The sequence below is a fragment of the Artemia franciscana genome, chromosome 6, assembly GCF_032884065.1.
Source record: "Artemia franciscana chromosome 6, ASM3288406v1, whole genome shotgun sequence".
NCBI lineage: Eukaryota > Metazoa > Arthropoda > Branchiopoda > Anostraca > Artemiidae > Artemia > Artemia franciscana.
The window spans coordinates 18,263,133-18,278,926 of NC_088868.1; the positions used below are offsets into that span (position 1 = coordinate 18,263,133).

Here is a 15,794-nt window from a genome sequence, read left to right on the forward strand (position 1 = left end):
TCAATATTTTATTGGGAAATATTAAATTCGGTTGAAATCCCGGGTGTTTGCCAAAGTTTTTGTCTCGCGTCATATGAAATATTTGGTTATACAATTCAAATGAACGATTTTATTGGCTTCATTTATAGTTCATCAGTTATGATTCTATTCACAAGCTTTATGGGCCTTATTTACGGGGAGTAATTAAGGGTGACGTGAGGGGGCATGCGCAACTACTTCGGCCCCATGCGATGAAGGAATGAGTTGTCAGAAGTAGTAGTAGCGGCATTTATGCCATAGGAATGGCTTGCTATTTAAAAGTGGACTGATAATGGATTACAAGTAAAAATTGTATAGTTAAAAATTTAATAAATACAAGTATGACAATATTCTGCTAGAACAAGAAATACGTATATGATACAATTGCAAGAGTACAACCGTTTTCATTAGAATTATAACTTACAGTATTATTGTTTTGCTACTTCAATTTTTTTTTAAGCTGTAGCTTTTGTTATGTATTATATTATGATGTATCGATCAAATGCGTGTTGTCAGTTTAAAGATATTATGTTAGGAGTTCACACTGTTGCAATATTTTCGGAGATATGTTTTATTACTTGTTAAGTTGATGTCAGTAATATTATTTTTAAATTTTCTTTCAGAGGGAATATTTTAAATTTTGTTAAAACTTAACGTCGTTTACGGCTAATTAAATCAGAAAAAGCCTCTACTTATAATTAATAGACATGAAAATACAATATTGATTTTTTATGTCAATTACACCACCTCCGCTATATGAATTTGTTACCATGTGCCTTATATAATTACCTTTCCTTATCTTTGCATCCCGCCCTCTCTTTTTTTCCTCCTACTCTCTCTAATTTTTCTGGATTTAATTAGGATTCATTGTCTCGTTTTTGCTTCTTTTTCTGTTTTTACTATACTAAGAATTAAATTGGAAACTTTGCAAACCTGAAATATCATTAAGTACAAAATTATATCTATCGATTTGAATCGCAAATCACTTTTGAAACAAAAAACTGACCCAGCTTTGAATCAACCTGAAATTCATCTGGAAGTCAGTCGACTGATTCGCATTCCAGAATATTCTAGCTACGATTTTCTCCCTCATTTCATTTATCGTTTCTTCAGTTCTACCGCTTTTTCTTAAAGGTTATTAGCTAAATATATGATTTAACGAAATATGTCCCACCCTCTTGTTTATTTGTTATATGTCTCAAGTTTCTTTTGGCTCTTAACCGTGTATAGTGAGCCAGATTACGAATCTGGCTGGAAAATTTTTGTAATACTCAATAAGAGCAAGAAATAACTGTCGCTTTTAGTAGATTAAAGAGAATAAAGTAGGACAAACTTAAGTAGGGCAAACTAAAAAAAGGAAAAAAAATTATAAGAAGGAATAGGAATCATATACTTATTGAAAATAATTAAATAATAATCCAAATGATCTGATGGTGGAAACTTTGTTTGTTAAAACTTATGAACTATCCCTGAAAGAGCCGTAATTCTTGTATGAGATATCATTGTTTTGGCTCTATGGAACGGTTCTTTCAGTTGTCCATATGTCTGAAAAGAAATTCAGATCTTTCCTTCTGTTGATGACTGTATCATCTGTGAAAAATGGAAGCAGAACTTAATAGCATTTATAAAAAAAAACTATAAGTTACTGTTTCGGGAACACTATGCCATGCCTAAGCCTGTGCCTCCATTAGCTTTCCCATTCTCAGCCATCTTCAGAGTCCCTTCAGACAAGTTCTAATTGACCAGATTGCAAACTCGATAATGTTTATATTATGATTCATTAGAATAGGCATATGTGCTGGTATCTAATATAATGATATAAAATGATGCACAATTTTGGTGTTCGCAGACGAACTCAAGGTTCAAGGTTCAATCGGGTTTAATTAAAAAAAGGAAATAACTAAACTTAAAGTACACTGCTCTGTGTACACTAGTATGTAAAACCGGCCAGTCAGCTTAGTATCATCTCATGTTATTCTGCTTGTTCATTTTTTTTTGAATTATCACAAACTCGTCTAGTTTTGTTGTTATCATTAAAGTCTCCTGCCTCCTAAGCTTAAGTTGATCTACTGAAAAAAACCTGTCTTAGCTCTGGACTTTATTATAATTTCCTTTCTTTGTTTATGTCACTTCTTTAAGATTTTTTCGAGCTTACTGCTATTCAAGTGGTTGGCTTCTTGTTATATGCAGCAGTCATAAAATCGTATTAGCTCATGAAGTGTCGACTGTTCAGAAGTTAAGCTGAATAGGCTGAAACATGAAAAATCATACTGCTCATATCATCCGAAGAAGCTGCGCACACACATAGCGTTTTCGTGCGTAAAGCTTAGTTTAAGGGCTATAATGTTTCCGTCTAATATTGGCACAACGAAGATTGATTTGCATATATTTCCCTCCCATATAAGTGAAATTACAGGAGTAATTAAGGATATTTGTCTTTCAATATTTGAATTTACCTCTCCGTCATTTCGGATATTTCGTTTCCCAAAAGCATGGAAGTTGGCATTGTTTTTTTAGGTGGTTTTAGATCTTATGACATTTTCTTTGATGGAAAGGAGTTGACTATTGTATAAAGTTGCAGTGCTACGAACAAAATTGCAAAATACTAGTCCGCTCAAAGTGTTTTCTCCCAACAGAGTTAAATTTTCGTTTGGATGTTCTATGGCTTCCACTGCTAGAACAGATCTGTCTGAAGATTGAATAAAGTTGATTCCTCTGTTACACACATTCCCTATCACCTGTTTTTATGAAACCGTCGTCTTTACCGTAACATTTACAATGGCTTGAAGCTTAGTTTGTGAACAATGCTCCGTTTTATTAGTAAATCTTATAAGAGAAAGAGGAAATATATCATTAATTTTTTTTTTATTTAGTTGAAACTATTTTCGAGAAACAACAGATAATTGATTTAGGGTAAGAGGGTATGCGGCTGGTGTCTGTATTTTGTATACTTTTTTATGGTTTCTTGTATTTATTTCATTACATCCATTACTCTATGCTGCTTCTAGGAGTGTTCTGAAGTTTTACTGGTAGATTGAAGGTGACTTTATTTTATTGTGGATACTTCACTGAAACTTCTTCATATTTTGCCAAAATTTCTAAGGTTTTTCGCAACCTTTCAGTAACAGATTCATAGAGTTAGGACGTGTTGCTGTTCTATTTCCACACTATCGGAAAATGGTCTCAGTGGAAAATAGTATTGCTACCTCCGTCATTGGAGAAGAAATCCAGTTCTAAGAAGGGCAATAGAAATTGTATCATGTTCTAAATCCGATCCTGTGACCTGGAATTTCATATAATTCATCGTTAAGCTTTAAAAACGTTATTTACGTTTAAGAACTATCAAAAATATTGCATTAAAGGTGTTAAAAGATGTTTGTTTATTAAATGATATAAAGCTTGATCTGTACTTGGTCCTGTTGTACCCTGTTATTAGAATCATTGGAAATTTCTCCAATTTCAGTCATGTCCTCGTTGAAAGAAAATGTTGCCTATAGGAATCAGTGAGAATCGATATCTTCAAGACATGGCACTTGCTAAATTTTTCTTTCTGTTATCGCGATTAACGCACTATTTGAACCGAGGAGATTTTCACCATAGGTCAAGAAATGGCTGTGCTGGTTCCTGACGGGAGTAGGTTCTGAAGGTGAATGTTTCTCTCAAAATCAAGATATGGCACTTGCCAAGTATATTTTTCCATCACCGCTATTAACAAACTGTCTGAACTCTGGAGTTTTTCACCGTAACTCCAGAATTGGTTTTGCCGGTTCTTCATAGGAGCATTTTCGAAAATGAGTACTTCTAAATCGAGTTATGGCACTTGCCCATTTAGTGTTCATTTCTGATTTTCATTTATATTTGAAGCTCAACAGTTTCCAGCCAAGGTGTGAGAATCGGCTTTACTGGATTCCATGGAACGCGAATAACAATGTCTAGCCTGTTTTGTTAGGCCTAAATCCGGGAGTTTTCCTCAAAGCCGTTTTTTTATGGTATAAAAATCAATTTAAGATGTCTGTGATTTAGTTGTGTTTCTGGTGTACTTCATACCAACCCCATCTAGTTCTTTCTTAATTCATAAAGTGAAGAGTCACTTCGTTTAATTGTTCTTGTGTTGATTTTTGGCTAGTATCAATTCATGTTTACAAATAAAAATATCCGGAACATAATAACATGATGACATTACAAAACATTTTGCTTTTTCTGTAAGCCTGTCTTCCATTAAAAACTGCGCTACATCATAATAATAGTAACTATTTGCGAATTTGGAAGTTATTAGATAATTTTAGCGATATTTACTTAATAAACAGACGTTACATATTTTCAGTGATACATCTAAGCTATTACACTTTCGTTATGTAAAAGATGAGGCAGCTGGTTGAAACCCTTAAAATATACCATCTCTAATAGCTTGGCTGTATGGAGAAGTCCTCAAATAACTGTTTAAGTATCCCCGCAACATTTTCAATTTATAATTGAAACTTGATGATCCCATTTAACTTTATTTCTGCAGCTGTAGATTCACAGGACTAATTTATTATTTTCATTATAAATATAATTTATTCTAAATATATTGATTCTGCCTGTTTTGTATTTTATAAAAAAAAACCTTAGTTACTGACTGAAATTAACAAATAATTTGATTTTTAACAGATAGATCTAACCGGAATGGGATGGGAAGGAATTATAAGGAAAGATTTAAAGGAAACTTCATTGGAAGGGGTAGGACTTGAAGCTTCGAATAAATTGTGGTAGAAGAGGAGCGTGTGTGGTTGTGCTGGCCTCAGGCAGCTTGTTACTGCGATAAGTTGTATTTAGTAGTAGTATCTCCACCACATATTCTGGATTACCTAGTCCAATGGAATCTGTGATGAATTACAAACTCTTTGGCTGCTTACTTCGTTTTATTTTATTTAACTTTTTTTTCGTAGAGTGAGGAAGGGAGGGATGACTCATGGATTTCTGAAAGCAAATTTAATGGGATAAGGAAAATTGTGTTGGTCCAGAAGGGGATTAAAAATAGGATGGGTGCTTCGAACTAGGCTGAGTTAAGACTATAGAGCCTGACATGGAATCTTCGCAAGTTTTTTGGGAGGGGGGTGCAGCAGACTTGTTATTATTTGCGTTCGAAAACACGAAATAGCTAAAACAGATGGACACTTCTTTGTATTATAAAATTTTGACAATTGTTGCTTAATGTGAATATACAAGGAGTAAAATTTATAGTTACGAGCCATTTAGGATAAAGATAGTAGCAAAAAATTATTTATAGTTAAGGGTAATTAATTTTTGGACCATACTCGCACGCTGAGATTAATGAGAAAATTTCTTCAGCGTGTCGGCCTCACGTGCGGGCAGAGCCGTTCCTAGTTTTGGTGGTGCCTGGGACAAAATTAATTACAGCACTCAAATATATGAAGTAAAAGCCGAACCAAAGTGGGAAATTCTCCAGTCGTACCCCCCCCCCCCCTAAGCCATGGTGCCAGGGGTAGTTGCTCTGGTTGCTTCCCCCCCCACTAGGAACGGCTCTGCGTGTGATATGGTGTTGTTTTCGTCAGTGTGGTGGCTTAAAACTTCAAATATTTATAGAAGTAGTCAAGGCCATATCCAGGATTTTTTTTTCGTTTTTTTTAAGGGGTGTCGGCGTTAGAAAAAAAAATGAAAAAAAAGGAACCAAAAAATTCATTGTATACATTTTGTTACGTGTTTATGAGTCGGACAAAAATTTTGAGGAGGAAGGTTCAAACCCCCTAACCTTCCCCCTCTTGGATACGTCCTTGACAACAGTACTAGTAGTATATTAAAAATCTGCAAAAGAATGCATTGCTTGTCGTCAACATTGTCAACCAGATTTGTTAGTGAGGGATTCTTTTCTCTACTTGTTCTTTGTTGTAAATACTTTTGATTATTATTTGTTTCTGGCCTGTAGTTTTAAATGGTATTTTATTCAATTGCAGGGTTGGATTAGAAAAAAAAACACTAGTAAAGAAAAGAAAAAAATTCCCAAAAAATAAAAGGGTTGAAAATCTACCATAGCACTAAACCCTCCAATTTAAAATTTTTTCGATTACAGGGAAAATATTTGTATGCTTAAAAGTAGGCTATTTGTTGTGATAAATCAAGTTTTAGTGCGAATCATAGGAATTCATGGTAAAGCCCTGGTCTTCTTGAGTGTTCTTGATAATAATATTAAAAAAATGATCAACAAAAACTACTTTTTTTGCCTATCGAAGAAACTGTTTTTTATTATTTTGCATGCTTCGTGTTTTATTTTATAAAAGCTCGATAAAAATAGGCCAACTTGTTAAAACTACTGTGTTGTTCAAGTTATTTTTAGGAGATCTTGCTGGGTTTAGCTCTCTTTTTTTAATTTAAGCTCAAAATCTTTTTACTGATATCTCATTTTTAAGTTTCCGTCCTTTTTCTAGTTATTAATTTGCTTTAATCGTTTTAATGTATGCTATTTGATATAATAAATGAAAAATATGGAAAAGAATTTGTGTGCATTCCACTTTAGTTACTTGAGGTTTACATTATTCGGCAATAAAATATGCACTTTTTAGAATTATTTAAGTATGTATTTAGAATTGTTTGAATTTGTTTTCAGATCTATATGGTGTTCCCTTCTGAAAGGGCCATCCACTAAATAAGAACCATATTTTTAGTCTGTCTATTATCCATGCACGTCAGTGGAGCTTCGAACCAACAGGACAACATGAAATGACTAAAGATTAGTTATAGCTTTTTCAAATTTGTGCGCTATCTTAAAAACAAAATTATTAATCACCTCGCGGTAGCAAAGGGGAAGAGGACAAGCTTGTAAACCAGAGTGTTCTAAGTTCTATACCACTCGCCGTAAGGAATGCATCTTAAGTTACTTTTATTGGTTAATTTTTTTAATGTAACATAATTGTAATTACAACACAAAGTGTGATATTTTCCTCTTTTGTTTAAAATGGTTCTCGTTAATCTAAACAAACATAAACAACAATTCTGGGTGGTTATGTTTATACACATTTGACTTTTTTTGAAATTTTTCCTCATTATTGTACCTATATCATATAAAATGTGTACCTTCTTCAGATTGGTCGGCAATACATCAACTTTTTCCATTGCGAGTTCATGACTTTTTTTCAGTATTTTTATTTTTATTCTAATATTTTTATTTTTCACTAAGGAATTGATTTTAAATAACACTGATATTTTCACTTTCCATTGTGTTTTGTTCCTTTTGTCAAACTGTGAAGCAGTAATCTTTCATAGGCAGCGCACTAGCGCTGCCTAAGTTAAGAACGATGTGGGCACAATGTGTTATTTATTTATGATTTTTTTTGTTTAGACCAGGGCACTTCGTACTGAAGGTGCTGTCGCAGAAACTTTGAAAAGGGCTCATTCGATTAGAAATTGAAATGGCTAGTGCCCTTTTTACTTGTTGACAGTGATTGGAGGGCAACTAGCCCCCCTCCCATGCCCACCATTTCCCCAAAAATCTTAAATCAAAATCTCGAAATAGTCGTTTTGTTAAAGATGCGGAAATTATGTCTTTGAGGATGACAACCCCCCCTCACTGCCCCCAGGGCAGGAGTTACAAGTTTTGCCTTGGGCGCATATAAGGTTTATCTAGAAAAGGTGATAGTATAAACTTCGGAAGGGGTTCATTGGTTTTGGTAATCAGAAGTTCTTGTGCCCTTTTTAAGATTCAGAGTGATCAGAGGTTGGATTAATCACCACCCCCTGAACCTTGTATTTTCCCGAAATGCATCTGAAATTTTGAGATGACCATTTGTTGTCGTAGAAGCTTCGAAAAAGGCTCATTCAATTGGAAATTGAAAGGGCTAGTGCCCCTTTTATTAGTCAAAAGTTATTGGAGGGCAACAAGCCCTCCTTCCCTCCACTGATCAATTCCAAAAACATATCTAATCAAAATTTTGAGATAGCCATTTTCTTCAGTGTAGTTGAAAGGTCTGGAAACTATGTCTTTGACTGACAACCCACATACCTTGTCAAGACCAGAACATAATTTGCACTTTACTAAAAAAACGGCTGTGGATTGTCAATTTAGTATACATATACTGATATATATTCTTTAAACTTTTAATTATTTTTAACTTATTTAAGTTAAAAAAAAGTCAAAACATTTTAAACGTATTTTGTTTATCTAAATCACACAATAAATAACCGAGTCAAACTCAAAACGAGCAAAATTAAAATGAGTAGGGCTGACAACCACCATACCTTCTCAAGGCCAGAACACAATTTGCTCTTTACTGAAAACAAATACATTTAAAATGTTTTCACTTTGTTTTTACTTTTTTAAAATGTTTCTACTAGATGTATGAAGGGGGAAGTCCTCCCCCTTGCACTCCAATTACAGCGCGAGTGTCTGGTACCCTTTTTAAGAGTAACAAGAGATTGGAGGACAGGAAGCCATTCTCTCAAGCTCATTCATTTTCCAAACGCATCCAGTCAAAATTTTGAGACAGCCATTTTGCTCAACATAGTAGTACGGTGCAGCAACTATGTCTTTAGGGGTATAAGGCATGTCAACCCCCCGCAATTATGTAATTGCCTCGTTATGCTTTAAAACTAAATGTTGCTTTAAAATCAATCAAAAGGAATTTAGTTTATGGTTGCCAATAAGACAACTCAGCAATATGTCGAGAATGGCAGGGGGTATTAGGTTGAATCTTTTGGGAAAACTGCTATTGCTACTTCTGCCATTAAGATTAAAATAAATAAAAAAAAGTGTAAGTGTATCCAGGTTGTCAAAGAGCATAGATATAATCTTTTGGGAATGATATTATGTTTTATTTTTCAGGTCAACTTTAAAAGCTATAAAATTAAATTAAAAAATACTGTTGTTGTGAGGATTAAAAGTTTCTCCAACATACAAATAACAATCCATACTATGGATTCTTATAGAAGAAAACTGAAAAGATATACAATATTGGTTTTTCCATGGAAAAGACTATGTCAATAAAAAAACGAACAAAAGTTAATTTAAAAAACTTTTTCTACAAGACAATTTTTCAAAGAAAACTAAAGAGCTCCATTAAGCCAAGATAAAGTCAAATAATCTTGCAAGTGTAAACTGCCACAAATCATTATCAATAGATATATGAAACTCAAAATGAACAGAAATTACAATAAATAGCTGAGTCAAACTCAAAACGAGCAAAAATTAACATTAGCAGGACTGATAATCCCTATGCCTTCTCAAGGACGGTAATGGCTTTGACCATGATAAGCGCAGGCTAATGTATCTAAGTAACGGGCTAAATAGGATCCTTTAAGAAGTGTCATGTAGTAGGAGGTACAGTAGAGAAGGTAGAGAAGGGCAAGCAACTAGCTAAAATATAGGTACTAACCAGTGTGAATTAAATAAAAAATTATTTTTTTTTCATCGGGAAGTAAGGAGCAACATTAAAGCCTAAAACCAACAGAAACTATTCCATATTTATGAGGAGGGCAGCCCTCGCTCTTTGCGCTGAAGTGTATTTCTATAGTTAATTTTCTGACAGTTTTTTAAATCGTGCCAGAATATCTTCTTCCCCCTCTTCCGGGTAAAATTTTCTCTGGAAAATCCCCCAGTTCTCTTTGTGGAAATACCCCCTTCCCCCGCAAAAAGATCTCCTCATAAAATTTCCGTTTATTTCCCAATAACACATAATGTATGTGAACAATATGCAAATTGTCTAACTTACAGTCTCAAAGGAGTATGGGGGGTTCTATTATCCCTAAAGGCATTGTTTTGGGTTTTTCAACTATGCTGAATGAAATGGCTGTGTTAAAATTTGGATCAGGTGTATTTGGGGAAAAACATGCGTGGGAGGGGGCTAGTTGTTTTCGTGTTTTTTCGGGCATATAAAGAGGGCACTAGAACATTTGACTTCCGCTCGAATGACCCCTCTCCCGTTCTTCTCGGACCATTATTTTGGGACGATCACCTCTGAAAAAAAAAATGTATCCGTGATCTTTCTTCCGGCAAAAAATGGAAAATTGCACAGTTTTGTAGATAGGAGCTTGAAACCTCTAAAGCGTGGTTCTTTGATACCCTAAATTTGATGGTGTAATTTCGATTAAGATCCCTTAACTTTTTGAAGATATTCTGCTCCCCTCCCTTTTCAGGATTTTTTCTTGATCTTTGGAGATGATGAAGGTAATTATGAAGATGTATTTAACAGTTAAATTAGAAATTAAGTCGGTAAGAACTTATAAAATGTGATTACTAGTAGAATAAGCTTACATTGAGCTTCCGTTCTATCTCCTACTTTCTACGTTCTACCTTCTACTTTTCCTCTACATTCAGGCTCTATGAAGTCATTTGGTCTAGAATGAAGACCCTAGTATAAGTTCAATCCAAATTTTCACATCCGAATTTGCCAATGTTTCATCTAAGAGATGGTGTGTAACCAGTAAGACCTTATCAATATGAGCGGAAGGGTCACATAATATTGTAAGAACAGATCGGATGCTATAAAATATAACGACTCAGTGCCAGTAGTGGAGGTAGCTTGGGGATGACAGCTACCAGCATTTAGGTACTCTACCCAGGAATGAGCTTACGTGACTGTCCAGACTGCATCAAAGGGGACCTGAAGTCATCCACAATCTAAGGAAAGTACAATACCTAATGGTCTACTGTCTGATGTTATATTACAACATTATAAGGCAATAAAAGGAATCATAATAAGGATCAGACGATTTTCTCTTACCTTTCCTGGCTTTCTTTCTAGCTAGCTCCAGTGGCGCCATTTCAGAAAACCTTAGGGGGGGGCCAAAAATCGATTTTGGGCCCCCATCCAGCCTTAAAAATTTTAAAATTTTCGAACATGCCTTTAGGTACCGTACTACCTTTGGGGTTCATATTTTGCAGCTTATTTAGGGACCAAAAACAGTACCAAAATAGAACATTTACTGTATAAATCAGAAACTTACGTACAGTTACTTCAGCAATGGATATCTCCTTTGCTTCATTTTTGCGAAGTCGTCGACAAGCTTCTCAAAATTGAGCTCCTTCACTGCAGCTTTCTCAGAGAATATAAGCAGCAAATGCGAAAGTCGCTCGTTTTCCATCGTTGTCCGGAGGTAGTCCTTCACAAAGGTCAACACAGAGAAAAAACGTTCATTTGAGCACGTTATGAGCGGGAGTGTGAGGACTACCCTGACGACCTTAAGAAGCTCAGAATAAGCTTCTTTCAATCCTCCGAGTTGTTCGAAGACATCTAAAGCATTTGCCGGTTTCTGTGGAAGCTGCGACACAAATGCACGAGCTATTAAAGCTTGACACTTCAGCTGCATGGTATCGATTCCCGCCTGATCGAAGTATGTCGCGATCACAAAAAGTAAATCTGAGTCCATAAAATCTGTGGATTTGGGGTTAAGGCAACGTGTGGCTTCTAGCACTGGCAGTTGGACAGAAAAACGCTCTTCAAACTCATTTAACACTCTGTCCAAAACCTCGTAGAACTCTCTCCGCATTTTGTCTTCCGTTGTTGTGCTTTCGGAGTCAATGTTGTGCTTTCCAATTGTTGTTGTCGTCAAATAGTCTCTTAGTCTTCCGGATATCTTCTGAACTCGTTTTGATTTAACAGGTATGGCTGAAGAGAGAGCACTTGTTTCCGACAGATCAGCTCCGACATTAATGGCCATCTCTTTAGACTTGCCGTATAGGACACGAAAATACTCGTCATCACGCATTTTCCTCAGTTCGTTCTTTGTTGCACTGATCAAAGTGCAAGCTTCTGAGATGACCAGATCTGCTGCCTGTAGTTGTTCAGAAAGAGGGTTTATCACTGCAAGAACTTCGTGAATGACATGCAAACTGAATATGAAGGGAAACGACTCTAGCTGGTTCTTAAGGCCCGTAGCTTCTGCCGCTGCCTCCCTGTCAGAAGATTCTTGAACTACTGACAGAACTGCGAGTATGCAGTCATATCTAACCAGGATCTTAGCCACTGATCTATACCAGTAAGACCAACGTGTCACTACTGTCCTTTCAAGCGTTAGCACAGGCACATTGGCAGTTTTCTGGGCTTCGACGAACAACTGGTATCGAGTGTTGCTGTTGGAGACGAAACTGTAAACTGTTTGCAAAACTGAAAATACTGATGAAATTCTTTGTATTTTCTGCATACAATCGCCAATGACAAGGTTAAGTCTATGGGAATGACAGTGTGTGTACACCGCTTGTGGTGCTTTTTCCCGGAGACGGGCCTGTACTCCTGAAAAGTGTCCGCTCATTACACTGGCCCCGTCATAGCACTGTCCAACACACTTTGACCAGTCAAGGCCGATACCCTTTATTTCGTTGTAAATGAAGTCGGCCAAACTCTCAGCGTCAACCTTGCGCATGTGGTAGCAACCTATGGCCCTTTCTTTGATTTTCAGGTCATGAACATAGCGCACTAAGATCGCGAGTTGTTCCTTTTTCGAGAGGTCTTTTGTCTCGTCAACAAGAACGGCAAAATATTTTGCTTCTCTGACTTCTTTCGCGATAGAACTTTTGATTTCATTTCCTATGACCTCAATGTAGTCGTTTTGGTACTCGTGTGACATGTAATGGCCATAGGCCTTACGAGAGTTTTTCATCAAGTCAGGGTTGATTTCTGTTAAAAGATGTACTGTCTCTACGAAATTCCCTTGATTGGCACTAGACTCCCCTTCATCATGGCCACGAAACGCAAGACCTTGCCGTCCAAGTAATGCTGTAGTTTTTAGTAGAGCTTTTACGTACTGTCTATTCTCTAGTATTTCTTTTTCGCGTTCTTTGGAGAGGCATGACGCAACAGATTCGGCCGCCTCCGTCTCAATAGCTTTAAACTGAGTCAAAGAAATGGTACATGCTTTGTGTCGGTCGCTGTTTTCGTGCTGCCGTATCAGTTCAGAAATGTCTTTCCACTTTCTAAATCCTATATCAATGAATGCTCTAGCTCCATACCTTTCGCCTGATCTTAGCGAGGATCCACTGAAATGTCGGCAATTGAAACAGAACACCGAGTCCTGTTCTTTCGAATATTCGAGCCATGGGTATTTCAAGAAATAGGAGCTGTTAAATTTTCGTTTGCGATTCCCGATGGTAGTGGCGGGATAGTCAGTCAAAACTGGTTGGCAGGGGTTATCATACGGGTTCACGGACAAATCGGTGCTGATCGTTCTGGAAGCCATTTCCTCCGTTTGTGGTTCGCGCAGGTTTGTCTCCTCAGAAATGAGTCTCACGTCCAGGGTCTGCTCGTTTCTCGGTAAAACCTCGGTTGCCGATGGGTTGTCCCTTGACGTCCCAGCATCACTATCCTACAGAGTAATCAAGTTTTAATTAAAAACAAATTAAAAGTGATGTCCCAGTTACTTCTTTTACCAGGACGTGAATTGTACATAATTAACATAGAAAACAACACAAAATTTAGAGCAAGCAACAACAAAAAACATAATCAATTCAACTACGAAGCTATAATCAATTAGTTCGTGGTAACGAACTTCAAGTAAAAAAGCGACACGGCTCAATAGTAACCGAAACTCTAAAACACGGAATTTTGATACCTATAGATGCATCAAAAGAATCAGATTTGTACGCTAATTTCAAATATATAAGTTGTATCAAATTTAGTTTTACCCATCAAAAGTTACGAGCCTGAGAAAATTTGTCTTATGTCCGAAAAAAGGGGAAAACACCCCCCCCCTGAAAGTAATATAACCTTAACAAAAATATCACCATTTAATTCAGCGCATCACTGAACTTTACTGCAGGAGTTTCAAGCTCCTATCTGCTAAAATGACGAATTTTGGATTTTCTTGCCAGAAGAAAGATCAAGGACGCGTGTTATTTTTTTTCCAGGGGTGATCGTATTGACCCAGTTGTCCTAGAATATCGCAAGAGGGCTCATTCAAAGGTAAATTAAAAGTTCTAGTGCCCTTTTTCAAATGAAAAAAATTTGGAGAGCAACTAGGCCCCATCCCACCCTCTTTTTACCCTAAGTCACCTGATCAAAATTTTGAAACAGCCATTTTGTTTAATATATTTAAAAATTTAATAAATATGTCTTTAAAGATGCCTTAATTGTCCAAAGTCTCTGGGGGAAGGTGTTCAATTTGTGGACTTTGCCCTTTTTTATAAATAGTTTTTTTTATAAATAGTATAGGTAATTGCGAAGTATACAAACATTTTCAGTTTTTTTCTGGTGGGGGGGGCAGCTCGAGCAGAGGAGGTTATGTAGGAGGATCTTTCCATGGAGAAACTTTTCATAGGGGAGCTGAATTTTCGATCAAGGGGGCACTGGATTTCCAAGCATTATTAAAAAAAGAATAAGAAATTAAATGAAAAAAAAGTTTCTTCAACTCAAAGTAAGGAGCAGGATTGAAACTTAAAACGAAAAGAAATTATTACATATGAGAAGGTTCACCCTTTCGTCAATACCTCGCTCTTTACGCTAATTTTTTTTTTTAGTACAAAATTCCTATACAAAATTTCTTTATATATCTTGCTTTCTATTTACTGGCTCAATTTCACGCTTGGAAGTGTTAAGGGTAATTGTCCCAGTAAATTTTAACCAGGATTGTATTGTTCAGAGGATGTTTCCAAGGGGGATTTCTCCGTGGAGGTGAAGCCAGACTTCCTGGCTTTATTTAAAAAATGATCAGAAATTAAATAGAAAAACAGTTTTTCAACTGAAATTAAGGAGCATTATTAAAACTTAAAAATAACAAGAATTATTACATATACGAGGGGGGTTGCCTCCTCCTCAACACTGCGCTCTTTATCCTAAAGTTTAAATTTTGTCCCAATTCTTTAAAAATGACTCCTCAAACACAAAGGGCGTTTTATTAAAACAGTAAGTAACTTTTTTACAAATGCTGAAAAACTTTAGCATGAAGAGAATGGTGTAGAGGAGGGGGAAGACCCCCTCCTTTATGGGGGCACTGTGGGGGACTTGGGGTGGATCCGGATTTCTGGCAATTCCGCGAGATCGGTACTTCCTGACGCAATAGGACAAAATTTAAAATGTGGTAGATTTACTTACAGTCGGTTTGAAAAACGAAGCCAATCGTCGTTGCATCTTTATTTCTTCTTCTTTCCTTTGGGCTTTTATTTTCCTTTTTTTTGCACCACTCGCACCGGATGAACTCATGTTTCAATAATCCGATTTGAACTTGAACACAACTTAACACTGTTTCACGGTTCTTTATTTGATGAAGGGTAACGAGAAACTAAATACAAACCCTCGTCTGGATACCCAATTTCCAGATTGTTTTTCCAGAAATTTCCAGATGTTAGCCTACACATAAATGTGCCGACTGACGGGATTCATTAATCACTGGAGAGACTTCAATGTCACAGAAGCACCCGAGCCCAGGAAGGACTTTACTTTACAAACCCCTGCCAAAAGGGTGACCATAAATTAATTAGAGAGAACGGCAAAAACAGGATACTTTCTTGAAATGCAATAATCGTCGAGTATCTTGAATTTGCTATTTAGTAATAATTCACAGTAGAAATACGGTAAAAAAAAAAGAGAAAAAAGTAGAACAAGGACGAATAAACAAAGAATTACGTGGTTGAAATTGGGCCCCTCCAGAAATCAGGGGGGGGCCATGGCCCCCCCTGCCCCCCCCCAAATGGCGCCACTGGCTAGCTCCTCTCTAGCTAGTTTCATTAGTGTTTTTCTTCTATTTATTTTGCAACGTCACTAATTGCAAATTTACACTATAAATATTGATGATTGTGAAGGCAAACGTTGCCATCAAACCATTCCATGTCAAAAAACACATTTTGAATCTGAAGA

General features: G+C 36.3%; 1 protein-coding gene across 1 annotated transcript; it reads right to left on the reverse strand.

The window, feature by feature from the left end:
* Positions 1-10,767: 10,767 nt before the first annotated feature.
* Positions 10,768-15,285, reverse strand: LOC136028135 (zinc finger MYM-type protein 1-like). The gene is made up of 2 exons (XM_065705788.1): positions 15,033-15,285; positions 10,768-13,308 (listed from the first exon to the last, which is right to left on the reverse strand). The coding sequence occupies exons 1-2, from the start codon at positions 15,138-15,140 to the stop codon at positions 10,960-10,962; spliced, it is 2,457 nt and encodes an 818-aa protein (XP_065561860.1). The 5' UTR covers positions 15,141-15,285; the 3' UTR covers positions 10,768-10,959.
* Positions 15,286-15,794: the final 509 nt, after the last annotated feature.

What these genes read in the sequence shown, in the direction of transcription:
- LOC136028135 (XM_065705788.1), bottom strand. Translation starts at nt 15,140, where the DNA reads ATGAGTTCATCCGGTGCGAGTGGTGCAAAAAAAAGGAAAATAAAAGCC. An exon ending in CTTCGTTTTTCAAACCGACT is followed by an intron (nt 13,309 to 15,032) that starts GTAAGTAAATCT and finishes ATTACTCTGTAG; the next exon opens with GATAGTGATGCTGGGACGTC.